The sequence below is a fragment of the Orcinus orca genome, chromosome 4, assembly GCF_937001465.1.
Source record: "Orcinus orca chromosome 4, mOrcOrc1.1, whole genome shotgun sequence".
Taxonomy (NCBI): Eukaryota; Metazoa; Chordata; class Mammalia; order Artiodactyla; family Delphinidae; genus Orcinus; species Orcinus orca.
In genome coordinates, this window is record NC_064562.1 from 111,361,431 (window position 1) to 111,388,290 (window position 26,860).

Consider the following 26,860-nt stretch of genomic DNA (forward strand, 5'->3'; position numbering starts at 1 on the left):
ACAATCAGTGCATAATAGAATGGGATGGTTTTACACTATAAAAGATCAGAGAATAATAGAATCTGAGCTGTAAAGGAATCTTAGAGGCCATACAATTTTCAGTACCTTTTGATTTTCAAAATGATTCTGAAGATTTGACCGGAGCACTTGTTTTTGATTGATTCATTAAGACTCAGTTTTGACCAAATATAGCCAAAACAGAGAATTTCATGGTCACAGGAATGTTTAGAAATGTCATCCTCTGAACTGTTCCATTTTATGAAGGGGAATAAGGATGTTCCAAAGGCATCAGTTCCTCCTTTCACTGGCGGCCGAGGGTCAGTTCCCAGCTACGGGGCCTTTTTGGTCCATCTTGGTCGCTCGCCTGTCTCTTACCCTGCTGTTAGACTGTTAGGCGGCTGCCCGCAGCACGGTGCCCAGAATAGCTCACCGTGAGTCTGCAACCAGGTAGGTACTCACTAGTGACAACACAACACTCAAGGTCTTTGGTGAATCAACACGAGGTCGACTTTGCTCTATTCACACCCGTTTATATCTGGCTCTCAAGTTTAGGTCTAGGGTAATTTCCAGACAGCTTAATGCTAAGGGAAGAATTACAGTTTTCCGTTTTCGAATCAGAAGGGTACCAGAGGTACAGGTGAAGTTGGCAGAAGAGAACTCGACCTGTCACGGTCCCCCTAAATGGAGTGCCCGGCCCCTTCCCCGAGCCCCGGGCATCTTCACTTCCAGGAGCCCTGCGGCGGCGGTGGTCTCGGCACCGCCCTCGGTGCGGAGTCACACGCCTGAGCTGCAAAGGACAGTCACCCCAAGTAAAGAGGTCTCCCAGGTGATGGAGCAAGGGCACCACGGCGGCCAAGAGCTGTATCCGAACCCTAATGCCGAAAGACAATCTAGTTTGTCCGCGGGCGCGGAAAACGTATAAAGCACACTGCTCCTCGGGCTGAGTCCCTGAGACCATCGCTTCTCCTCCGCGCCCCCACCTGTTGGGTAGCATCTCCGGGCTCCTCCTTGCCCAAGTGCTTTGGAAACTGTCAACAAAAACCTAGAGGCCAGGGAATGTGACAGGTGATCATAACTATGCAGAGGAGATGGAGCCCAGATAGCGGACCTATGGGGCCAGGCCTCGCGGGGGTCGGGGATCTGGAGCCGGGCCCTCAGAGCCGCGGCCACGCGAGCTGTGCCAAGACCGGGCGGGCGGCGCCGGCGCACTCCGGGCACCGAGCCTGCAAAACGGGCCCCGGGCGAGCGGCCGGCCACCTCGCAGACAGCGGGCAGCAGGCGCAGCGGCCGCCGCCCCTGGGCGCCTCGGCCAACCCTCCGGCCGCCGCCGCCTCCGCTCTTGCCCCGCTCCCGCCGGGGCCCCGACCCGAGCCCCTGAGGCGCTCGCTCTCCCCGGCCGCGCGACCCGGCTGCATGGAGCCCGCCGCTGGGTCCAAGACGGCCGAGCCCGGCACGGCGCGGGAAGCCAGCGCGCGTTACGGCGACGGCAGGAAGAAGATGGCGGCGGCCGTGACGGCTGCGGCCTCTCACGCGCAGCTGACGCTAATGGCGCGCGCCGGCCGGCGGACCGCGGATAGTGGTGGCAGCGGCGGCCCGGGCTCCACCGAGGGGCGGGGCGAGGCGGGAAGGGGGCCGGCCGGAGGCGGAGGCCGGGCGGGAGGCTGCAGGGAGGCGGTGGGGAAGGTTTGTTGTGCTCGGAACATGGCGGGCGTCGGCGACGCGACCGCCCAGAGAGAAGGCGGCGGCGGCGCCGACATCCCGGAGAGGGAAGGCCGCGGAGACGCGGAGCAGCCGGGCGGCGGCGGTCACGGGCCCCCGCCGGCGCCTCAGCACACGGAGACACTGGGCTTCTACGAGAGCGACCGCCGGCGGGAGCGGCGCCGCAGCCGCGCAGGTGAGAAGGGCGGGCGGGCGGCGCTAGGCCGCGGCGAGGGAGCGGAGGGGGGCGGGGGGCGCCGTGGGACTGCCGGCTGCGAGCTCCGGGGTCGCCGCTGCCTCCGGGGCCGCCGTGGTGTGGGCGCGCGGAGCCGCCGCAGCTCCCGAGGCTCCGCGGCCGCTGACAGCTCCTCGGGCGGGTCCGCGCGCAGCGCCGAGGCCCCGGCGGCAAACGCCCAGCCAGGTAGGTGCGTCCGAGAGAGAGGGCTGTGGCCCGGGGAGTTCGTCCCCACTCGCTTTCCTGCTTTTGAAAGGTCTTTCAAAACAAAACAGAACGCCTGGTATTCTCACGCCTCGATAACGTTGGCGAGCATCTCCCCACGTCTCAGGGAGCCCAGAACTGAGAAACGCAAGACTGAGTTCATTATCTGTGTGTCAAGGTGACTTTTGTTCTGTGTTTTAAGCGAAGTTGAGTCATCGAAACCTGTTAACTTGCCCTCTAAATTTGTGTTCTTCTGCTGCAGATAACAAGGTGGTAATAATGACCGTAAAGTTCAGTCATTTTGCTCAGGACATAAATATTTAGCACTCCTGCAAATGTTACCTGTGAACTTTTCCTAAACCGAAACTTAAGCCACTTTGAAAAAAAAGAAAAAGGCTGCGTAAGATGCACTTGTGGATCCTAATTTCAATGACTGGTTTTAAGCATATTGTTACAATATTGTTTCTTTAAGCTATAGGAATTTATTCTTATTTTTAGAGAGTTTTTAAAAGTTGCATTTGTATTCATATTGCAGTTGTGTATTAAGCTTAAAAAAGGGGAAGACTGAGATGTGTGTTTCATTGAATATAGGGTGATAACAGCATTTTAATTCTTAAATAATTCTAAGTTTTGAGCAGGAACAGACCCATAACTACATTAATTTCTTCCAACTAAAAATTTGCTTCTGGTACACAATAGGAGCTGCATTAGCCGTTATTTCCTGCAGTTCATGCAAATAAATGTTTAAGTACTAAGGCTTACTGCATCATTGATTGCACTCGGGTATTGAAGATGTGGGAGTACTTAAATGCTAACTTAAGGCTGATCAGGTAAGATCCTGATTGATTTGCTAATTATCAGAAGTAGACGTAGGTTAGACTTTGAAGAGGTCTTTATCTTTGAAAAATCAAGTACAGACTGTGCCTTGTTTTGTCTTTTTCAATGAACCACTTAGAAATTCTCAACTCTAAGTTGTCAGTTAAACACTTGCTTGGGCGAGTATTTACTTTCTAAATTGGTCAGATCTAAGTAAGACAAAGTATTAAATCTCTTAGCTGTCTGTTTACTTACTTGGACTTCAAAATTAAAAGCACTCTGGTGCAAATAGAAAAAAATGTAGCCAGGTTTCACTATAATTTCTTTGAAATATTTATGAGTTTTAGGAAAGCCAACATTATAAAAGCCTTTGTTACTGTTTGCATGCAGAAAAAATGAAGTTGTTAGGTGCCTTTTGATGATCATAGATGTTGGGCTTCTGGAGTAACCCTTAACACCCCTTCCGTGGCCCTGCTGGTCATGGGTCTGGATATCTGGTACTGTGGACTTCCATTGACTTCACGCCGCCTGTGCATTCTTCATCATCATGGGTTACGGAGCGTGGTTTACTTAACATGTTTGAAGCCGGACTTTTAACCCGGAGTTGCAGGAAGTCGTTATCGGGGACACACTTCCGGCTTTAGTCTTTGGGGTAGTCATTGTTTCCCCAATTCTGGACGTTATGTTGAGGAGAGATGACCGTGGCAGCTCTTGGGGATGAGGACTTAGGTGAGAATCCCAGGAGTATTTCAGCTGGAGTCACCAGCCAGCGTTGTTGTGTCTGGGCCTGCACATGGGCCCTTTGTCCTTTCCCCCCGGGTGTCTGTCTCTTCTCCGCTAGTTACACAGCTCTTGCCCTTGCCAGTGCCCACTCTCCAACTCTGATGCTGCACTGGTCAGGCATCCTCGCTGGAGATTAGAATTCTTTCAGTCACTCTGAAATGCCCTGGGCTGCTAAGTGGCTTCTGCATTCACCCTAACCCTGCAGCATTGCTCCCTTCCACTGCTCAGCATCCTTTCCTTCCTCTCCTGTCCGGAATTTAGAAAACTCTTACCTAGGGGCTGCCCTGGGCCAGAGGGCCTTGGAGTGGCACCACCTAGTGTCATGTGAGAAATATTTCTTCCCGAATCAAACGTCTTCCAAGCCTAGGTGCTTGCACTTAAGGTGTTACATGTCCATTTTTTATATTCTGGTGCTGCCTCTGATACTCTAGTCTTCCCCCCGTCCCCTGCCAATTCAGGGCAGCCTTTGTCTTTACTTTTTTTTTTTTTTTTTTTGCAGTACGCGGGCCTCTCACTGCTGTGGCCTCTCCCGCTGCGGAGCACAGGCTCCAGACGCACAGGCTCAGTGGCCATGGCTCATGGGCACAGCCGCTCCGCGGCATGTGGGATCTTCCCGGACCAGGGCACGAACCCATATCCCCTGCATCGGCAGGCAGACTCTCAACCACTGCGCCACCAGGGAAGCCCTGTCTTTCCTTTTGAAAGTCATAATTTTAGTGTCTTGTTGGCGTGAACCATCAGTTAGTTCCAAAGTCTCCGTTATCATTTCTCCCAAGGAATTTAGGACTCTTATAAATTAGACGTTTGTTGGCCTGCCCTAACCATCTACGGTCCCGTAAATGAATATACAGATTAGGTGATTATCCAAACCCTCTGAATCCAAGTAAAATAATTCAAAACGTAATGTTTGAGGTTCCTGTTTTTATTTTATACCTGTCTGTGTTCATTGATAGTTTTTTTTTTTATGTTGGGGGTAGGAGTTTATTAATTAATTTATTTATTTTTGCTGTGTTGGGTCTTCGTTTCTGTGCGAGGGCTTTCGCTAGTTGTGGCAAGCGAGGGCCATTCTTCATCGTGGTGCGTGGGCCTCTCACTATCGCGGCCTCTCTTGTTGCGGAGCACAGGCTCAGTAGTTGTGGCTCACGGGCCTAGTTGCTCCGCGGCATGTGGGATCCTCCCAGACCAGGGCTCGAACCCGTGTCCGCTGCATTAGCAGGCAGATGCTCAACCACTGCGCCACCAGGGAAGCCCGTTTATAGGTTTGTAGAATATTTATGTATATTAGTTTGTATATATACAGCTACATCAAGGGTAAGCTTTCTTTTTGTTTGTCTTTTCAAACTCTTCTAATCACTTTGTTCACTGAACTCCCTCTGACTTATATGTAGCCTGGCAATGGGCTGAGACTTTTCTCAGGTTCTAGTACTTAAACCTTAACATAGATAGGAATGGATATCCCACTCGTCATTCCTGGTTTCATTCTCTCACTCATAATGGTTACTGTGTATTCCACCATAGCCTTATGTGGTCACCTGTCTTGAACTCTGGGTATAGTAGTCATCAAGAACCGCAGATTCATCTCTTCTGTCTTCTTTTTTTCCTCTTCTTAAAAATATGACGAACTTCTATTGTCCTTTTTGATATAAGACCAGATAATAAGTACATATGACTGGGACTTCCCTGGTGGTCCAGTGATTAGGACTCCATGCTTTTGCTTTCTCTGTTCAGGTTTGATCCCTGGTCAGGGAACTAAGATCCTGTAAGCTGCATGGCACGGCCAAAAAAAAAAAAAAGTACATATTACTATGTTTCCATGCTTGTGCCCCACTTCACAGGTCTGCAGAAGTTCTAAGTGGGAGAATTTCTGTATAGCCATATTCCCATTTAGGAATCTAGGCCCAGCAAGTCAACTTTTGACTAAGAATTAGGCAATCTGTGCTTGGCTTGGTTCAGTTGTTCAATTGCTTTGTAGACTCTATGCTTGCCTAATCCATTTGGCTCTGTTTCATAACTCCACTACTAAATAGTTTAGTATCTGAAGTATCTAAGTTGGCTCTAGTGACTGGAGACTTAACAGTAGAAGACTCGTTGTAAAATAAATACAACACCTACTGGTGAGGATGAAACAATACCTATATAATGCAGGTATTGGAGTATGCATAGGGATAGGTATTGCTTGTAAAACAAAAGAACTTGAAGTAAGGTATGGGTGAACAGTATGGTTTTTGACTGTAGCAGTGCCATGGGCCCATTTTGTTCCTTTTTAGGTGGTGACTCGTCACTCTGGAGCTTAAACTTGTTATCCATCCCTTGTGCTTCTCTTCTCTTTCTTTACATTTTAAACTTCTTGCTTTACCTCCATAAGAGAATGAACAGAGGCAGGAAGAAAGACTAAAACTCAGAAAAGCCAACTGATCTCCTTTTTAGCAGCTCCCACAAAAGATTTTGAGTGGGATAAGGGTTTTAACTGTTCGTATTCACTATGTCCCATTGTGTATTTGAAAATTTAACATTTTGAATATTAAAATACATTCTCATTTAACCAGTCCTGATCCTCTATAGTATGTTACATAGTTATCCTTATGGCCCCAAACTTATCCTGATGGATGATTAAAGGCTGTGATTCTGAAAATTATGCTCTAGAGTAAATCAGTTTCTCATTTACAAAGGAAAGTAAGAATAATTGTAAAACTCCCTGAGAAATTACTTGGAGTGAACACAGCCCTGATGCAGATAAAGTAAAATTAGCTTCTTCTCTTCTGACAGATGATTGCTCTCCTTTGAAAATTCTCACTTGCTTTACTTAACAAGTACTTGTAAACTGAACAAGCAATGAAAAGTTATTTATTTTGATCTTTGACTGGTTCAATATTCTTGACCTTTTTAAGATGTTTACCTTCCACCTAGTTTACCCTCCAAAATTCAGTCCTAGCAGCTCATTTGCAGCCCACTTTGGGGATGCTTGCGTAAGAGAGAAAGAGGTCTTTGGAAAGACTGTATCATTGACTGTCAAGTTAATATTTTGTTCCCATTTTTAGTCCCTTACTTTGTAACCTTATGACCTTGGAAAAAGTCACTTCTCTTTTTGTATCTGTTTTCCATCTATAAATTTATGAATATTCTACCTATTCTTTACTTCCCTAAATGAGATTATTTATAAACAGTTTGAGGACCTTAAATGTTCGACTGGAACCTTTACTGTATTTGACTTAGGAAAGCAGAATTGCTGTCATTGATTCCTAGTTGGCCTTGTACAAGGGTGTGCCTTTGTATTTGTGTAATAAACTTGTAACTAATATTTTAGTGTAACTTTAGTAAAGCCTATTAAATTTTTGCATTATTTAAGACTGTGGAGATTTGCATGTTTCATAGTATTTTCCTAGCAGTTAACCAATATTACTTTACAGTTTTTTTGATGGTCAATGGTATTTTAAGAAAGATATATTTAGACATATTACTGAACATGTAAATATATTTATGATTACTCATTACTTCAAATTAATACTTTTTTATACTGAGTTTTTATTTCTAAAACAAGCTCTCTCAGAAGATAATTAAACAATATTTCTTCTTTTAGGGATGAGGAAGAAACCATTTATACTGTACTTTTTCTCAATTTAAGATACTGAATCACAAGGCAATTCTGTGGTAGATGAATATTGTTTAAAAATAATCTGGAAGAATTGATCCAGGTTTATGATTGGTATTATTTTCCTAGTGTTAAATATTCATAATTGGCAAGACTAACTTATTCAAATGTAGAAGCTCGTTTCTATTATAATTGTTGATAAATAGTAAAATACTTCTATTTTTAAAAGACTTTTACTGAATATTTCTTCTTGGTGAGATCTGGATAAGTGAACCAAAATTGGTTGACATCTGAAGAGCTCAAACGGTATTCAGAAAATAAACAATTGGATTATTTTATTTTGGAAAATAATTTGCACTTAAACTATAAAGAAAGATGTTTGGCATAACAAATGAAAGTGACTCTTGCTAAGAAGGAATGAAATATCACCATGGTATGGAAAAAATTACGGTTCAGTTAGCTAGCAGAATTCTTGAAGAGTGGCACCCACAGGTCAAAGAACAGTAGTAGCCTTCCTAAATCATTAGCCAGGCACTCTACCCAGTATCACGGGACAAGTGAGTTCAGGTAAGTCTGTAGAATGCTAGAGAACAGCGTTTAAAACAACGGCAGCAACAAACAAAAGCACTGAAACACAGCTATATTTTGGAACAGAAGATTGAGTAGCATCCTGCAGACAATATCCATGGCCAGGAAAAGATTGGAGGTGGGGAGACCAGACAGAGCGGCAAGACTACCCTATGCCTTAGGAGCTCAGGCCACCGGGCAACAGAATCTTGTTCTTCAGCGTGAATCAGATGGCTCCTTCTGACAGGTTGAAGCCAGATCAGGGCTAGGTCATCTTCTCTAGTACGATTGTCAGATAGATGGGTGATAATTATGGTCCAGGGGAGAGAGCACGCTGGACTTGGAGTTCAGAGATCCAGGTTCTATTCCCAACTTGCCCCTTAGCTTTTCAGTGACTTTGGACAAGTCTCCTAACCTCTGTGAGCCTCAGATTCTTCATTTGCAAAATGTGAATGCTGTTAACTGTTCTTTAGCTCTCAGAATTGTGAGAATTTCATGAAGTAGTGTGAGCAGGACCTTTGTAAACTACCCCAGGCCATCTAGCGGGAGGATCCTAATCCCTTAAGTAGGGCCAGTTCTCCAGGAGTGGGGGAGGAGGAGGAGGAGGTAAGAAAGCTTTCAAAATATTTCACCCCATGAAGCTTTTTTTTTGTTGTTAGTATTGCTTTAATGTTTCTTTTAAAACCATTCCCCAGCCATTAGTATGGTGTTAACTGTAGGCAAACACTGCCCTTACACTCAGAACTCACTGCTGGCCGGACCTGAAGAAGATCAGGGTACATGGTGCTTGCTTTCAGAAAGCTCATAGGCTGGTAAGGGAGCTGATTAGTAAACAGTGTAACTTCATAGAAGTAAACCCAGAATGCTACAGGAGCACAGAGATGGGGGGTGGGGGGAGACCCAGTTTTCCAGAACACAATGGCCTGTTTACAAAAGCACTTGAGACAGTGATAGAATAATCTGGTGCCAAAAAGCACACACTTTAGGATAGACTGCTTGATTTGAATGCTGGCTCTACCATTTGGCTTGCTCTGTGACCTTGGAGGCCTCCTTAACTTCTCTGTGCCTTGGTTTCGTCATCTATAAATTGGGCATAATTATAAAAACTGTCTCATAGTTATGAGAGGTGTCTACTCAAAACATGTTTTATCATTTGATTTTTAAGTGTTTACTTTTAAGTTTTCTATGGAAACTCAAAATTGGTGTTTATAACTAAAATTCTTGCATTTCTAGAGGTAAAATCCTGACATGACACTTTTTCATATTTACTATATAGTTAAAACACTTTCATAGGTTTATATGTTATAACTTGTTTAAGGAAAATTAGTTACTTAAGTTATATAGTTTGTTAAAGATGCTTATTTGATGTGTTACCTTTTATCCATGGAAACAGGATTGCAGAAATAGCAATAAACATTAAGTAACCACCAAACTAGAATTGGTTAATACTATAGATCATGTGAAATTACTAGTCAGTAGTTCAAGCATTGTGTCATGCTTTGCAGTTTTCATATCCTTTCATTCAAGTCCTCTCTCAGTCCCTCGAACATCCTTTGTGGATGGCAAGCAGGTAACAGGTGTTGTAAAACTGCTCCAAGCCTTGGTTTCCTCTTCTGTAAAATTGAGATCTATGAGTGGAGCGGGGTCACGGCACTAATGAGTGACAGAACTGGTGCCAGAACTTCCTTCTTCTAATTGCTAATCCTGTGCTCTCTTTGTGCATCATAACAAAACCCTTATTATGGTGGAAGCTCGGTCACCTTGTGGGCACCAGGGAAGGCACCATTATGGAGGATAATTTTCTAAGTAAACAAGGGTACAGTGTTGGGCTGCACCCTGCGGGCCTACAAGCCCTGTGCTTGCCCAGCTTCAAGACTGAAGAAAGAGCCTGGACTCAGCAACAGAGACATCAGTAGTTTAATGGATGGGGGATCTTACACACGTGAAGCAAGGTCCTGGAGTGACATCCCACAATGTGTGGCTGACAGCGGGCAGGACATGGTGGCAGTCTTCGCTCTCAGGGAGAGTGGGAGATTACCAGTTATAGGGCAGTTGACCTCAGGTAGGCTCATTAGTTACCAGGGAAACCAGTAGGGGGCACACCCCTCACTACCCCTTTGATAAGAACAGTCACTAGCTGGGGCCTGAGGCAAGTATATAGGAAGATCACTCATGTGCCTAAGATGTAGGTGAAGCAGGCACTGGCTGGGCAGGGGAAGTACAGAGAGCAAGAGAACAGCCACCTTTAGTGGCCTCACCATACATGCAGCTGTCTCAACCTTTTAATTTTATTTGAGTTTTTTAAAAAAATTTATTTATTTATTTATTTATACCTGCGTTGGGCCCTTGCTGCTGCACCCGGGCTTCCTCTAATTGCGGCGAGCGAGGGCTACTCTTCGTTGCGGTTCGCGGGCTTCTCATTGCGGTGGCTTCTCTTGTTGCGGAGCATGGGCTCTAGGCGCGAGGGCTTAAGTAGTTGCGGCACGTGAGCTCAGTAGTTGTGGCGCACGGGCTTAGTTGCTCCGCAGCATGTGGGATCTTCCCGGACCAGGGCTTGAACCCTTGTCCCCTGCATTGGCAGGCAGATTCTTAACCACTGAGCCACCAGGGAAGCCCTTAATTTGCTTTTTAAAATTTAAAATTGTACGGTAACCTGTTTATCTCCTTCACACACTGTGATACTAGTGCGCTCCCCAACTTCCTGCACTTACTAGGGACGATGCACCCAGCCACTCACCAGCTGTGACTGCATTGCGGTGTCCTGTCCTCCTAGGGGTGGAGGGACAGGTACCTGTTGGGGGACCTTTTCCATCATTTGGATGCATACGGACTGGAGGCTCCTTAGCTCCGGCGACTGCTCAGTCCAGTGAGACACCAGGAGCTTTGCGTTCTTGCCCTGCTAAGAACACCCCAGTCTCAGAACACACCTGCCTCAGTCACGGGCTCTCTTCCCAAGAATCTGCTACTCTCTGCTTTTGCCACTTCTAATTTCTGATTCTGTTTTTCTCTCTGCCACACCCTCCATTGTGATTTCCCTTCCTCTTCTCTGATCCACACATTCTTTCAGCGAGCATTGGTTGAGCACCTCTTACATGCTGTACCCCGAGGATGCAAAGGTAGAGGAGAACACCAGACAAGAAAACGCATGTACCGTGGCTCCGGGAAGCATGGAGCTGAGTTGGGGGAGGACTTGTTCTGCCTGGGGAACCTGGGAAATCTTCACGGGGCAGGTGACTCTGCACGTGTTCACCTGTGGAGGCTGGAAGGGAGTTCTCAGGCCAGTGAACAGTGTGATCCAACTGACACATTTGCCAGCAGTGAGAAGTGATGTAACTAGAAAATCATAACCTTGAGGTTCAGGGAGGCAGTTGTGCGGCACTGCTGGAAAGATAGCCAGGGGCCAAGGCTGCAAGGCTCTGGTGTTGCCACTGCCGAGGTGTTGACCTCACCTGGAGGTCCCACGAGCCCCAGAGGGTTTCCATGGCTGGCCTGCGTGCACACGGACAGGCGCCAGGCCAGGTGGGACCGAGGGGACAAAGGATCGGAAGGAGGGCTCCGGTCAGGAATCCTCTGCAGTAACCTGGAGAGAGGACGAGGACCAAATGCAGGCTGAGCCCGGAAAGAAGAGGGCACAGTTAATAAACATTTCGAGAAAGAGTCATTAGGGCTTGGGGAGAGGAGGGACGGGATGGTCAGAATTGGTCCCAAGCCGCCAGCGTAGAACCCTCTGTATCACTGGTGAGCCCTGAGCTAACAGCAGGGCTGCAGGAGGTCAGGGGAGGGGGGGGGGGGATTAGTGGAGAAGAGGTGGTGTTTGGATTTGCTGGTTTAAAGGTGCCTTTGGGATTTCCAGGTGGCAGTTGGAAATATTGGTTCAGGCTCAGGAGTCAGAGCTGAAGGTATGGTGACTTAAGGATTTAGATGATGGTTTTGACCTTAGACGGCCCAAATAGAGTATGTGTAGGAAAAAAAAGACAAGAAAAAGAGAAGGTGGCTGATGACACATCAGAGAATATGGCCTTAAAGGATGGCTGGCATTTTACTGTAACCGTACTTTGTTCGGATGTAGTGAATAGAGCACCGAACCGACCAGCAAATGCTTAAGGGTCCGGTGGTGGAGGAGGCACCCCGCAGAGACTTAGGTTAGCAAAGGTGATTCCGAGAGCAGAGCGCCACTGATGGGGGTGGCAGGCAGGAATGTGAAGCTGGGGGCAGATGCCGCTCAGCAGTTATGGTGAAGTGACCTTTGGGGCTCATGACTCAGCTTGCTGGCGCCAGTGAAACTTTGTGTAAGTGCAGTTTCTTCCGCTCTCTGAATGTCCTGTTGCTTCCCAGTTTTCACAGGAAAGAACTGATATTTTAGATATTAGCTAATTAAAACATCCCTTTCTTTCTAATTGGAAAACTGAACTGTGTGCACATGTAACTGTTTGATCCTTCTTTTCCATTTTAGCTGTTTTGCAGCTCAAAAGACTCTTTTTCTCTCCTTCAGACGGTAGATCTTGTCCTGGACCTAGCCAGCCAACAGCATATTAGAAAGTTCCTAGCCAGAAATTTTACTCTACACAGATTTGGTTATACTAAGGCCTTTTTTTTTTTTTATTTTTCCTTTTCATTTATTTATTTTATTTTAATTATTTATTTTTGGCTGCGTTGGGTCTTCGTTGCTGCGCGCAGGCGTTCTCTAGTTGCAGCAAGCAGGGGCTACTCTTCTTAGCGGTGATCAGGCTTCTCATTGTGGTGGCTTCTCTTGTTGCGGAGCATGGGCTCTAGGTGTGCGGGCTTCAGCAGTTGCAGCTCGCGGGCTCAGTAGCTGTGGCTCACGGGCTGTAGAGCGCAGGCTCATTAGTTGTGGTGCACGGGCTTAGTTGCTCCACAGCATGTGGGATCTTCCCAGACCAGGGCTCGAACCTGTGCCCCCTGCATCGGCAGGCGGTTTCTTAACCACTACGCCTCCAGGGAAGTCCCTATACTAAGGCCTTTTAGTCTGAACATCTATTAATATATGCAGCGAAGTTTACATCTTGTGTACATGGCTTCAACCATAAATGTACTGAGAGTACCGTGCTCGTGGTGCACTGGATGATTTGGCCTGCCCCTGTGCTGGGCTGCAGTAGGTGGAAGTCCGGTTTTCTCTCCATCTGTTTCAGTCTCCTGTTTCAGACAGCTTTCATGGTATCACTGACTCTCCAAATGGATTATGAATCTTGTATTTTAAGAAAATGTGTGTAATTTTTGGGGGAAAGCTGTAACTTCTATACATAAGCAAGCCACTTCACCTGATGCTCAAAGAACTAGCGATCTGTCCCAGCGTTGGAGGAAGTAAGCTGTTTTTAGGCCCACTGGGAGATAATAAGTCCACTTCTGAGTCTTCCTAAGGGCTTTTCAAGGGTATTTTGGACTATACACTGTTCCCCATCCCTGCAGCCTTTAAATCCTAGCATCACATAAGACGTAACTATGAGGGTCGATCACTCGTTAATGAAATCAACTTCCCCTCTTTGTCATTTTTTGGAGGGAACACCAATACTGTGTTTGGTAAAAGGACCACGAGGCCAGCTCAGAGCAAAGAGGACAATTTGAAACCTTTGGTGTGCTGAGTTCTGGAAGAGAGGATGGCCTCCTAGAGAGTAGAAGTAGGGATGTCTGTGAAGTTGGGGACTGAGAGGTCACCAAGGTGCTGGACTGTCAGAGAAATGTCACCCAGTGGGAAGATTGGGATCAGGCATTAACACCCTTACTTCTCATCTCAAGTCCTCCAGGTACAGCCAAATGGAAAGCATTCCACCTCCTTTGGCCTTTCTTTCCTCAGCTGAGATGAGATGACTGTGGGTGAATTTGCCTCAGAGGAACCGAGGAAACAGGTGGACAAATCCAAGGAAAGGGGGAGGTCTTTCAGATCGGGTTGAGGTTCTGTTTTGTATGACTTATTATAATTACCATCATGTTGGGAAGCCTTCACCTGGGGAAGTGGCATTATTTAGATACTTGCAGGATCTCTGAGGCTGAAGAAGGAAGAATTTGCACCAGTGTCTGTGTACTTCACCCAGGATAGTTCTTGGGCTGAAGCAATGCCTGTTAGGTGACTTGGCTCCCTTTTGAGTGTGTGTGTGTGTGTATCTCCATTTTGCATGTACTTGGTATCTACTCTTTTTACCTGCCTTCATCTCTCCATCAGTCCAGGTCCTATATCACCTGTAAGACCCAGGACTAGACTCTCACAGAACACTTTTCTAACTATTCTGGCTCATAGTAATTGTCCCTTTTATATTCCTGTGACTTTTTCAGTTTATATCACACAGAACAGCAGTTTTCTCAACAGTCTTTTCCGGTGGTTTGTGTGCAGTTCAGTTCTGGGCACAGAAATGTAGATTACTTTGTTTTATTCTCTTGTTGTTTTGCATATACATTACCTGTAGCACCAGCTAGCATGGAAGTTCCTTGATAAATACTGTTCTTTTTGTTTTGTCATTTTTTTTTTTTTTCCTGTAGAGCTTTCATTGTTGAGGTTCCTCAGTGCTGAACTAACCAGAGGGTACTTCCTTGAACATAATGAGGCCAAGTATACAGAAAGAAGAGAAAGAGTGTACACTTGTATGCGAATACCAAGAGAATTGGAAAAGGTACTTTTTTTTTTTAACTCGTCGTTTTGAAAATGATGTCAATATGTTAATTCTATTTAAAAAATTGTGAACAGCTTGAGTTGCGTTTTTAAAATATTGGAAATAGCGTGATCATAAATAATTAAATATATTGGGGGAGTAGGAATTCCCATTCAGGAAGAGTCTTAAAAAGTGTATTTTTAGGGTAAGATCCAGTGATTTTTAACTTTGCAACTTATTAAACTTACCATATTCCCATTTGTGTCCCACCCAAATAACTTTTTCAAGGAATTGCTCTCTACTTATTCCTTTAGTTCTCTTCAGTTTTGTTTTACTAGAAGCAGTTTTTTTTCCCATTCAGAGTCATATAAATTATTTAATTGCACCCTTTTTTTTAAGGTTTCAGTTTCTCAGAAAGCCCTCGTTTTTAAAAACAGTTTCTTCAAAGAAAAACGACAATTTGTTTCACCTTCATCACAGAAAACATCTCAGCATAGGATAAACATAGTAATAGCAGCACTAAATCTTTGCACATAGGGCGCTCCCTTGATTGTGTCCCAGGCCATCAAGACCAGTCAGATACGAAATCAAGGCCGCTCTGTCTGCATTGATAGAGTTGACCAGTGTGAGCAAGAAGGAAAGAATTAAGAAATAATTCAGCTTTAGCTATACTGAAACACGTTTTCATACTTTTATAGTAACGTAAAATTTGTAATGTTCCAGTCACTTCTCTAGAATCATACTTTACTATTGGAGTTGGTATCGGAAGAGTTTGGTTGGTTTGGAGTTGGGTTGCTTTCTCAGTGTATTATAATAACAAGAGGTGTGGTACAGTGAAAAGGAAGGATGCCCGGTTTGAGAGATGTTGCTTTCAGTAGGTTCTTAGTGGCGCATCATGTGCTGAAGCTTTGGAAAGTTCTGTATTAGGGTGAGATTTAGAGAGCTAGGGAGCCAGCAGACATTTGAGACAATGAAACAGCTTGTTGCCTTTGGTCAGGATCATTAAACATGCGTAGCTATTATTGTGTTGCTGCTTTTCTGGGGAGTTCTAGGGTTCTGTGGAGGAGCCGAGGGCTGGAGGTGAGGAGGGAGGTGGAGGCCTGGGGGGCACCCTCGACAGCACTCCTCCCCAGGTGCAGCATCAACCTTATTTTGTGTATTGGAGTTGCTTTCAGATTTTGTCCTGGAGGGACCTAGGGGGTGATGTTTCTTTTGCTTGAGGAAAAAAAAAAATTTTTTTTAAGGTAAGTCTTGTGTCTTTCTTAAAACACTTTAACCTGCTTTTCAAAGCTCACTGTTTTCTACCAATGATAAGCCATGGCTGGAAATGTGAGGACACTGCTGGAGGCGTGGACCTCTGCGGCCTGGACTCTTGTCGGGGACAGTGCCAGCCTCGTCCGCCCACCTGTCTGAGCTGCTCTGGACTCCCATTTTGCTCTGGGAGAGCACAGAGGGATTTGCCTGCAGTCACAGGCAGACTTTATGGACACGCCCGGGAAGCTGGTTCGACACGGAGAGGTGTCCATCTGACCCCTTCTATCATCCCACCTGTGGCAGAAATAGTGCGTGATGGCAGCATCCTCTCGTAATTCTGTCACCTCATCAGAGGCAGGTTCAATACACCCATCGTTCTCTCTTTATTAGCAACATTGAAATCACAGACAGGTTTCTGGGTAGATTTCTACAGAAACTTGTAAGCGTTTCATGTTTGTTATTGTATTAAATTGTCTTCTGGGGGAAATCCCTGCAGGTCTTTCTGGGACTGCAGTATAAACCATTGTTTTTCAAACTGTGGTCCGGTACAGGACCACTGATAGGTGGAGTAACCCATACGGTTACTAATCAGTTAGGATTTATTTTTTTTTAATTAAAGAATAGAAAAAGTATCAGATTACATTCATTGCCTGTGCTAAGGGTAAGTATTTTTTCTTAAAACTTAGGTCTCACTTCTATGTGTATAAAACGTATTAACATCAGAAAAGTTGAATGGGCACTGCTCATGCACAGTTGTAATTATTCTAATCCTGTTTCCCATGAGAGAGGCTTTTAGCTTTAGGCCTATTTAGGGAATTTTCATTTAGTCTCTTAGAACAACACTTTAGCAATTTTACTGCTTAAAATGTACGAAAGAATGTCTTCTTTTTCAGTTTAGAGCAATTTCTTCTTCTAAGACTAAGTGAAGCACAGAGGAAAGTTAGATTTCAGTTTAATCCCAGGCTTAAATGTCTCTCAAAACAGCATGAATTCACTCTGCTCTCTCTAAGGCCTTTATTTGATATGTGGGGATACCACTTCAGACTTTTATTGTGCGAGGTGAGAGGCTATCTAGATATTTACGCTAATCTAATTTATTTTTTATTGGTTTCCTTTGTGTTTGTCTATTCTAATATGTAATACCTTATTCGTTTTTTTATTGTTCTTGTTTTTTTGGGTAAATGCTAATATATTTTCACCTAACCTTTGCAGGAAGAGAAAGTTGATAATTAAAGAACACTTTGCGTCTACAGGGATTGCAGATACTATAAAGCATGTAATTACTGCATATTATACTTTAAAGTCAAGAGAAAGGTCAGCTTAGTATCTCTTACCGAACCTGTTTAATCATTGTAAAAAAAAAAAAAAAAAATCCCATGTTTCTTGTGTCAGTGGATAAACACATTATACTTGACATTTAATAAAGGTGAATTGCTTACATATTTAAAATAGTATTTCCAATTATTAGCACTTTTTTACATTTGAACTTTTCAATCTTAGGTAAGCGTATGAAATTTTGGAGCATTTTGTTGGCTTTGGGGCAACATTTCCTCTTTTCCTCCACAATCCCTTTTCCCCTGTGCCCACACACACCCCTTGGGTTCTTGTCCTAGATCTGCTGCTAACTGCTTACGTGGTCCACTTTGGGGGCTGTGTTTTTCTCTTCCATTACAAGGAGGAGGCTGAACTGTACTTTCTGTGCATCCTGAACTGAGAGCCAGGATAGCAACGTGGGTTAAGGGCATGAACTCTGAAGTCAGTCTGCCTGGACTTGGATCTTGGCTCCACAGTTTATTAACTGTGGGGCTTTGATTAATTTCCTTCTGTCCGTGCGCCTCGGTTTTCTCATCTGTGTGTTAACTATGTGGTGAGCCTTCTGTAAGTGTTTTAAAATCTTTACAAGCCTGTCTTCAACAAATTGGGAATGCCTTGCCCTGGGAGAACAAGAAAAATTTTGAAAGGTTTCTTGTCCCCAGGTTGCATTCCAGTGGAAGTCTCATTTGCAATAGGGGTAGCTGTCATCTTGGGCTGAGTACAGCAGGAAGTGATTGGGAAAGGACTGATTTTCAAGGTTCTCCTGTGTCCCTCTTTCATCTCCTGCTATACTTTCATCTTCCTTCTTTGCTAGCTAATAAACGACTTTTCTAACCCTGCAAGGGCCATGATTTTCTGACTCTCAGCCCTCTTGGATTGCTGACGTCCTGCAGAAAGAGCCTTTAGGGAAAACTGTTTTCTTCCCTCTTTTTAGCCAGACTGTCTTAGGGTAAAGCTTATCTCTTTCATGAGGATTTAGCTAATGGCCATAGAGAAAACATACCTTACACCCTGACATTTTCTGCTGAGCCCTCAAGTCTGACCTCAGCAGGCACGGGGCTGGAGCTGACAGTTAGGATAGACAGTGGTTGCTTTAATCAGGTGCTGGTGGAACCAGGGCAGGGGATCACCAGTTTCCCAGAGAGGAAATTCCTGGTGAGTGATTTTCACTGCTTCTTACCCCACTTGGCTTGGCCAGTTACATCCCATCTCTGGCATCCATTTCTGTGTTACTAATAAAACGAATAGCATTTATCAAATAAGGATTAGATGCTTAGCACTGTCCTGAGCACCTGAAATGAAATAGCATTAAATCCCATCAGCAGCCTCCTGAGGTATAAGTACCATGAAAGTTCCGTGTCCTCTTCCTGCCACACTCTGCCGTCCCACGTAGACGCCCAGACAGATCTCACCTTCAACCCATGTTTTGGTTGAAGCATGTGCTAGTGTGTGTTCTGCATTTTGACCCCATAGGAACAGTTTACCCCACACCATGTACAAAATCATCCCTTGTCCACGGGCTAGTTTTGTCATCTGAGTGAATCCAAAACTGCAGGAAGTAGTGAAGAAATGCTCAGCATAGTATTGGGTTGGCCAAAAAGTTCGTTCGGGTTTTTCCGTAAGGTGTTACACGTTTCCTTAACATCTTAACAGAAAAACCGGAACGAACTTTTTGGCCAACCCCATATTTTCTAAAATTCCCTAATGTATTTAAATACTAATTTAGAGAGATACAGCTCACTCATGCATTTATTTATTAATTTCCTCTGTCTTTGTTTTGAGTGCTCACTGTGTTCCAGGCACTTTTACAGTGTGGGAGTAGAGAGATAAACATAAGACTCGTGAAGGTAATGGCAAGGTGATGAGGAGAAAGATCACTTCTGTACATTTTACAGCCTGTGTGGCGGGGACAGGGGTGGTTGTACTAGGGAGATCCAGAGGTGGGAAATTGTTAGGAACACACAAGAAAGGACAGGTACACTGGAAGGTTGGGCTGGATCCAGGTTACTTTGAATGGTTAGGCTAAGGAGTTTAGACTAGCTTTGGGAGGAAATTAAAATTTATTTCTCAAGAATACTTTTAGCTGTATAGGTAACAGAATACCTAATGGTGACTTTTTTAAAAAGGTTTTTGGAAAAAATTTTTTTTTTTTTTTTTTGCGGTACGCGGGCCTCTCCCGCTGCGGAGCACAGGCTCAGCGGCCATGGGTCACGGGCCCAGCCGCTCCGCGGCATGTGGGATCTTCCCGGACCGGGGCACAAACCCGCGTCCCCTGCATCGGCAGGTGGACTCTCAACCACTGTGCCACCAGGGAAGCCCTGAAAAAATTTTTAACAAGTGAAGAGGAAGGAGATCTTAATTGTTCCAGCGGATTAATGAGGCCAGCATGGACTCAAGTCCTTTTTATCTTTTTGTTTCACCATCACTGGCAAATTGGCTCTCAGTCCTCCTTTTAATAGAAAGATGACAGCTGCAACCTTGGGCATTACATCTGCATTATAATCAGAAACAAGAGGAGATGGACAGTGCCACCTTTTCCACTGTCCCTTTTATAAAGAATTTTAAGCTTTCCCAGAGGTGCCCCAGCATGCTTCCTTCCGCTATGTCTTATTAGCCACTGAGTCACACAGCCATCCCTGCTGCACAGGAGACTAGGCCAGTGAATATCATGCTTTTCCAACAAAGGGAGAAACAGATTGAGAATGATAATCGGATTATCCACCCCTCAGAGCTCTGCTTCTGAAACATAGCAATGTTCAACATGGATTAGAAATAAGAGAAGCAGGGAGAGCTTAAGATCCCTCCATAAGTACGCTCTTTCTTCAGATTAAAATCAATTGATTAGGGCTTCCCTGGTGGCGCAGTCGTTGAGAGTCCACCTGCCAATGCAGGGGACACGGGTTCGTGCCCCGGTCCGGGAAGATCCCACATGCCACAGAGCGGCTGGGCCCGTGAGCCATGGCTGCTGAGCCTGCGCGTCCGGAGCCTGTGCTCCGCAACGGGAGAGGCCACAACAATGAGAGGCCCGCGTACAGCAAAAAAAAAAAAAAAAAAAAAATCAATTGATTAATTTTACCTCTTAAGAAATTTATTCCTCGTGTTAAATACATGTCATATGTGGGATGTGATTATTATGAAGCCTTTTATCAAAATTACTTTTCTGTAGTTACATATGTTTATGTAACCTTGCCTATATCATAAGAGGTAGAACTAAAATGAAAATATATTTTTGACTTTACCTTATAATTCTGTGCTTTTTGACAATCTTTTATTTCATCATTACCATGCTTTGTATGTTATAGTTATTTAATATATTTTTTTAGAAAATTGAATCCAACTGCTTAGTCTTAAATAGAACTACTTAAGTTCATCAGGTTGAAGATATAAGTATACAGTAGGTATAGAATATTGTGTTTGGGGCATAGACTTTGTTATTATTGGAAGGGAGAGGTTACTGTCACAGAGGGAACTCTTGGGGTCGAGGTGAACAACCTTAGCTTCTCATCTCGGGTCTGCAGGGAAGAGCCCAGCAGCCCGATCATGGTGTTCCTTTGGCTTTGACTTTCTTCGTCGAAGATTAGGCACTTGGACTAGGTCATCTCAGGAGGATGGGTAGTCCATGACCGTGTGAATGAGTTTGCTGACGAGGGGCAGAAGAAATGGGAGTAATGGAAACGTTCACAGCAGGGAAATTTTACATCTCTAGTGGAGGAACTTAGTTCTGCTTTTTTGAGAGTTGGAAGGGGTAATAACATTTAGGAAAAAATAATTCAAAAAGCTCCTTTCAAAATAATGAACTTAGTGAAAATATATAAAGCCTTTTTGTTGTTTCACAGTGTAAGTGTATATTAAGAAAATGTAGTTATAGCCAATGTTTCACCTTTATTTCAATAAAACAGTCCTGAGATTTTGTTATGAGGGTACTTAGATCTGTTTATGGCAGTGATTTTTTGGGCATCCTACTCGGTTTCTAATTTTCATGAAAACGTGTGGGGAATCATCCCCCTAAATTGTTCTCGTGATGCAGCTCTTGCTTGTGACACACCCTGACTCGAGACGTCCACCACATGACTACTAAGACACCGGAGAGCCTAGGGTATCTGCTCATCTCAGCACCTCAGCAGCCTTGGCTGGTGTTCCTCCGGGCCTGCCTGACGCTTGGCGCCCCTGGCTTGCAGCAGTGGTGACAGCAGCTTCCACGGGTCTTGTGTGACAGTCTTACCGTTCCGAACGCTTCTTGGCGTGGGGCAGGTGGGAGTGCAGATCCATTTTGGCGGGGGCACGAGTAGCCCACTTCAGAGGGAGGTCTTGGAGGTGATGGGGGATGGCCCAGGCATCCAGGGCTTCCTTGGCCTGGTGTCAGCCCTGTACCTCTTAGGCACATAGGATCCATCAGATGGTTCTAGGGCAACCAGCCAAAGACTTCAGGCCTCCATCCCCTTCACTGATGTGTTTAAAAGACAATTTGTGATCTTGGCACTGTGGGGCTGTGTTTATCTTTTTGGATCAGTAACTTATTTCTGTCACGTTAGCTTTGGAAACAGTCTAAACTCTTTCTCTTCCTCTCTCTTTCCATCGTGCTGTATCAGGCCACTGTGCTGTCTCCCTCAGACTAGCATTCTCCTTCGTAACTGTTCCTGCTGCTTCTCTCAGCCTGCTGCAGTGCGGCTGGTCGCTCCCTAAAAAAAGCAGATTTGAGCCTAGAAGGTGTGTGATTGTAGCCTGCAGCAGCTGCTAAGACCTCGCAAATGTGCCATAGGGTCCTGAGGGCACCCCGCCTTGTACATCACAGCCCTGTTTGTCCTTGCAAAATACCAAGTAATGGCCCCTGCCTCAAGCAAGGGTTGTTGTAAGGACTAAGTAAGTTAATACAGGTCAAGTGCTTAGAATATTACAGTATTCAGCAATGATTAAAAATAAGAGGAGGAAAATCTCAAGATCTTTCCATGTGCAGTCTTTCTACAAATTAAAATCTTCAATATATTTATTTACCTCCGAAGAAATGTATTCCTTGTGTTAAATATGTCAGGCATAAGTTGACTGTTATGAAGCCTTTTATCAAAATTACCTTGTTTTCTGTACGCACATGCGTTTATGTGACTTTACCTGTCATGAAAGTACTTGGCTCCTTGTAATCCCTTTGTTTACCATCTCCTAGAGTGTAGACTTCCCAGGGGTATGAATTTTTGAATTCAGATGAATAAAAATTATTTTATTATAGGGATGACCTTGAAGCAGTAATTGCTTTCAAAGTCAGTCATTTGTAAACTTCCTTATTGATAACCCAGTCTCCTTGACATCCTTTTAATTGATCCCCGCATGTGAGTTTGTTGAGAACTTCCAGAGCACAGGCTAAAGATTTGTGCCCCTTAGTGGTTAACTGAGCAGATTCCTGACCCTCTCATCTGATGATTTCATTCTGGCCACACAGCCTCCCACTCACGTTGCACCTGAGCACGCTCTTGTCTTTGCTTGAAATGCTGTTCCTCCTTTCTGTGCCTGGCGGCAGCTAGTACCCATCTTGTCTCCTGGTGGGAGATCTTTGCTAACGCTGTTCCTCCCTCCCCCAGGTGCCCATCCCAAGTTCACCACCACCACCCCCCTGCCCCCAGCTCGCTGCTCAGACCTGATCTCAGCGCATCCAGAGCACATCCTTCATCCGGCCCTTACTCTGCAGTCTGTGTCCCGCTCACTAGATTTGAATTCCCTGGAGAAATTGTCCTTCCTAAATGACCTTTCAACCCCCGTGTAGAATTAAGCAGGACGCGGGTTCTGCTCTGACAGGAGTAGACCCAGAGCTTTATAAACTGAGACCAGGGGAAGGAAAGAAAACACCCTTCCTGCTTTACTACTGCTTCCCAACTCCCACCCCAGAGCAGCCGCCCTCAGCTCTGGACACTACTTTGTGGTCATGGTGGAGGAGGTAGATTCAGAATTGCCAGAAGATGGTTTGTGCAACTCAAAGAGGCATATTCCAGAATCACTGTGCTTTAATTTTGGCCATAACATTTATTGAAATTTCAAATGGCATTAAAAGGAAGGCAGGAGATTTTTGTCAAAAAAGGAAGCATTTTTAAAAGGTTAAGAAACCTTGCTCCACTCTCCACAGAGAGAGGCTGGCATTTTATTTGTTTATTTCTTTTGAGGCTAGTATTTTTCATATGATTAAGAGCAATAGTGTTAGGTTCACAATGAGTGTGGTAAGAGCTGGTTGTGGAAATTTTCACTAGCATGTGATGTTTTGTTGACCAGAAGTGTTACAGAATTGTTGTAGTTTTAACATTGATGTTCAATTATTAAAAACTTCTGTTAAATCTTTTTTTTTTTTTTTGAACATATAAAGCCAAATCCAGTGGCGAGGTTGAGGCTGAGTGACAGGTGTCTTCAGTAGAAATAGTGCTTCAGTTTCAAAGCCATGTCTTCTGCAGACCTACTGGCCTTGCCTCTACTGCTCAGGAACTGGGCAAGCTCCCGAGTTTCACTGCAGAGTCGGGGCAGGGGCAGCGTGCTCGGGTTGGAGGTGAGGATGGATGGAGGCCCTCAGGCCCTGTGCACAGCACCTGGCCAGTGCCTGGCCGTATTGCCCAGTACCCGTAAAAGGCTTCTGAAGCCTTTGCACACAAGATCTCCCGCCAGACAGAAAGTCCAGGGAACATTAGAGCATGCAATACATGTTTCGTTAAGAGAGAGAAGGAGGAACAAATCAAAGACTGAGCTAGCTCTGGAAAGTTTTCACACAAAACCTTCTGTAGCATTTTGTCTTCCATCCCCGGGAAAATAACACGGAATGGAAAAGAGGTACAAGCCAAAAACTCCAGTGTGGGGTTTCTTCTTGAAGTTTCTCCATTATGCTTTGGTTTTCTGCATTCTGTTATTCATGTAGTGGCCAGTTCAAAGAGATGACATATTTATAAGGCCTCCCCCACCCTGCCCCCCGTAAAGGTGAGATGCAGCTAAAGTAAGATACCGCCTTCTTCAAGATGGATAAAGTGAGGTGGGGCTGGAGCAGCAGTACCAGAGGAGGAGAGAAATGGGGAAATGGGGTGAGAGAGCAACAAGGGTCCAGTGCGCAAGGCATGACTGTCAGCTGATAGGACGGATGTTCACCCGTGGTTTAAAGAGGCATGTTCCAGAAGCATGGTGCTTCTTTGATTTTAGCCACAACATTGTATTTATTTTGAAATTTCAAGTGGCATTTAAAGGAGATTTTTGTGTTTCTCGAAACAGGGTGGCATATGACACCAATTTCATTGCTTTATAGTCACACCTTGTATATTTCAGGGCCGATTTCATTAGCTGTTACTTAAGACTGCTTGAATGCTTTATGGTTATTTGGTCCAAATGAAGAGGAAATAGTACTTGCCTATTTTATCAAGATGCCATACCAATTAACTGAAGGTGTGAAAGTACACATTATTCTTGTTAATAATATATACTCAAACCTTTTAATTTTATTAAGATAACATTTTCAAAGCTAGCAGGAAATCTATATGTGTGAAATGTTTATGCCTTTTGTAAATTTGATTCATTAAATGCCTTTTATTTCTACATTTTTTATGACACTAGGCAAATTGGCAAAAGACAAGTTAGCACAAAGAAAATTACGTTAACTCCTATGCCTAGCAAAAATAGGGAGTAAGATCTTTTTGCTGTGCTTAAACTGCTTCAAAGAGAACATGTAGGGCCTTGAGGCAGACAGACCCAGGCATGAAGGCCAGTTCCTTCACTCTGACCCACAGCCTTGGGCAGGTGTTCAGCTGCCAGAGCTGTGGTTTCCTCGTGTGCTGAGCAGGGATGAAAATCACTAGCTCAAGAGCTGATGGGGGATTAAGTAGTCAGCACTCACCACTCGCCTGGAGGATGGAAGACACAGGAGTCCCTCTTGGCACATCTCCTTCAGACTCCTGGATCACCAGGTAAATTAAATGAGATGCCCTCCTGCGCCCAGTAGGGCGCCAGGCTCACACTCAGCCCAGCAGGGGTTTCTTTACCTCCCTCAAGGATGAATGTTTTCAGGATTACATCTTGTTTACTTTTTTGGGGAGTTTTCTCATTTTCATTTGTAAAGAATTTAAGAGAATGCTGTGCTTTGTGAACAAAGTTAACACCTGAACAGTAGATAGAGGAGTTGGGTCACTTTTCCATGTTTCTAAACCCTGAAAGGCATCTCTTTTGCTTTACTTGTGTATTGCATGTTCTCACATAGATGGATGCCTTCTTTCCACCCAGTTGAAGTTTCTTTAGATCATAGCCACTTGCTTTCCTTCCATTTTATTTTTAAAATTTTATTTATTAATTTATTTTTGGCTGCGTTGGGTCTTCGTTGCTGCACGCAGGCCTCCTCTAGTTGCAGCGAGCGGGGGCTACTCTTTGTTGCGGTGCACAGGCTTCTCATTGTGGTGGCTTCTCTTGTTGCGGAGCATGGGCTCTAGGCGGGCGGGCTTCAGTAGTTGTGATATGCAGGCTCAGTAGTTGTGGCTCGCGGGCTCTAGAGTGTAGGCTCAGTAGTTGTGGCGCACGGGCTTAGTTGTTCTGCGGCATGTGGGATCTTCTCAGACCAGGGCTCGAACTCGTGTCCCGTGCATTGGTAGGCGGATTCTTAAACAACTGTGCCGCCAGAGAAGTCCCTCCTTCCATTTTAATATTGAGATCTGTCATGTCGACAGCTCCAGGTGGTCTTTATGTGGTCAGCACACAGTGGGGGGAAGATTTTTTCTTGCCCACTGAGTTTACTGGGCTGGTTTAAAATGTGAAGGGGAGGATAAACAACAAGGTCCTACTGTATAGCACAGGGAACTATACTCAGAATACTGTGATAAACCATAATGGAAAAGAATATGAAAAAAGAGGGCTTCCCTGGTGGTGCAGTGGTTAAGAATCCGCCTGCCAATGCAGGGGACACGGGTTCGAGCCCTGGTCCAGGAAGATCCCACATGCCATGGAGCAACTAATCCCGTGCACCACAACTACTGAGCCTGTGCTCTAGAGCCCGCGAGCCACAACTACTGAGCCCGCATGACGCAACTACTGAAGCCCATGCGCCTAGAGCCCGTGCTCTGCAACAAGAAAAGCCACCACAATGAGAAGCCCATGCGCCGCAACGAAGAGTAGCCCCCGCTTGCCGCAACTAGAGAAAGCTGCACACAGCAACAAAGAACCAAAAGCAGCCAAAAATTAATTAATTAACAACAGCAAAAAGAGTATGAAAAAAGAATGTCTATGTGTATAACTGAGTCACTTTGCTGCACAGCAGAGATTGACACAACATTGTACATCAACTCTACTTCAATAATAAGAAAAATTGAAAAAAAAAGTGAAGGGAAGGCCCGTTAGACTTTTGTTACTGTTGTTTACCATGATACTAATACACATTCCTCTAAGCCTAAGAAAGGTGACTGTTCTTTAAAAGAAGGTTTGATTCTTTAAGAGACAGTTTTCGTCATGATTACTTTTCTCATCGGTGTTCTTGTTCACGCTTCTTCCTTCCCTGGAAAGTTTCCTTCCCCTGTTCCCACCCCTCCACCCCCTCCCAGTTTACCCTCTCCGGGTGTCAGTAGCCCTCATCGCAGATGTCATTAAGAGTCTCCTCTTCTATGGAGCTTTTTCTAAATCTCCCAAAGTTGGGTTGGCCATTCTTTCTCAGGGCTCCCCTGTTCCTTGTATACTTAGTTCTATCATAGCAGCCGTTACCTCTGCATTGACCTCCTTTATCTACATGCTCGTGTCTCTATCTGTGAAATGCGAATAAGCTTGCTGAGGGCAGGAACCCCATCATGAGGTCCTGCCAGGCTCTGCCCG

At 45.0% G+C, this 26,860-nt stretch overlaps 1 protein-coding gene across 1 annotated transcript in view; it reads left to right on the plus strand.

Moving 5' to 3' along the window:
* The first annotated feature begins 1,095 nt into the window (after nt 1-1,095).
* The window catches only part of TAPT1 (transmembrane anterior posterior transformation 1), a 64,700-nt gene continuing 38,935 nt past the window's right edge, over nt 1,096-26,860 (plus strand). Inside the window, exons 1-2 of the mRNA XM_012537716.3 lie at nt 1,096-1,894; nt 14,385-14,515. Coding sequence (XP_012393170.2) covers nt 1,111-1,894; nt 14,385-14,515 — 915 coding nt within the window. The 5' untranslated portion in view covers nt 1,096-1,110. The remainder of the gene's footprint in view (nt 1,895-14,384; nt 14,516-26,860) is intronic.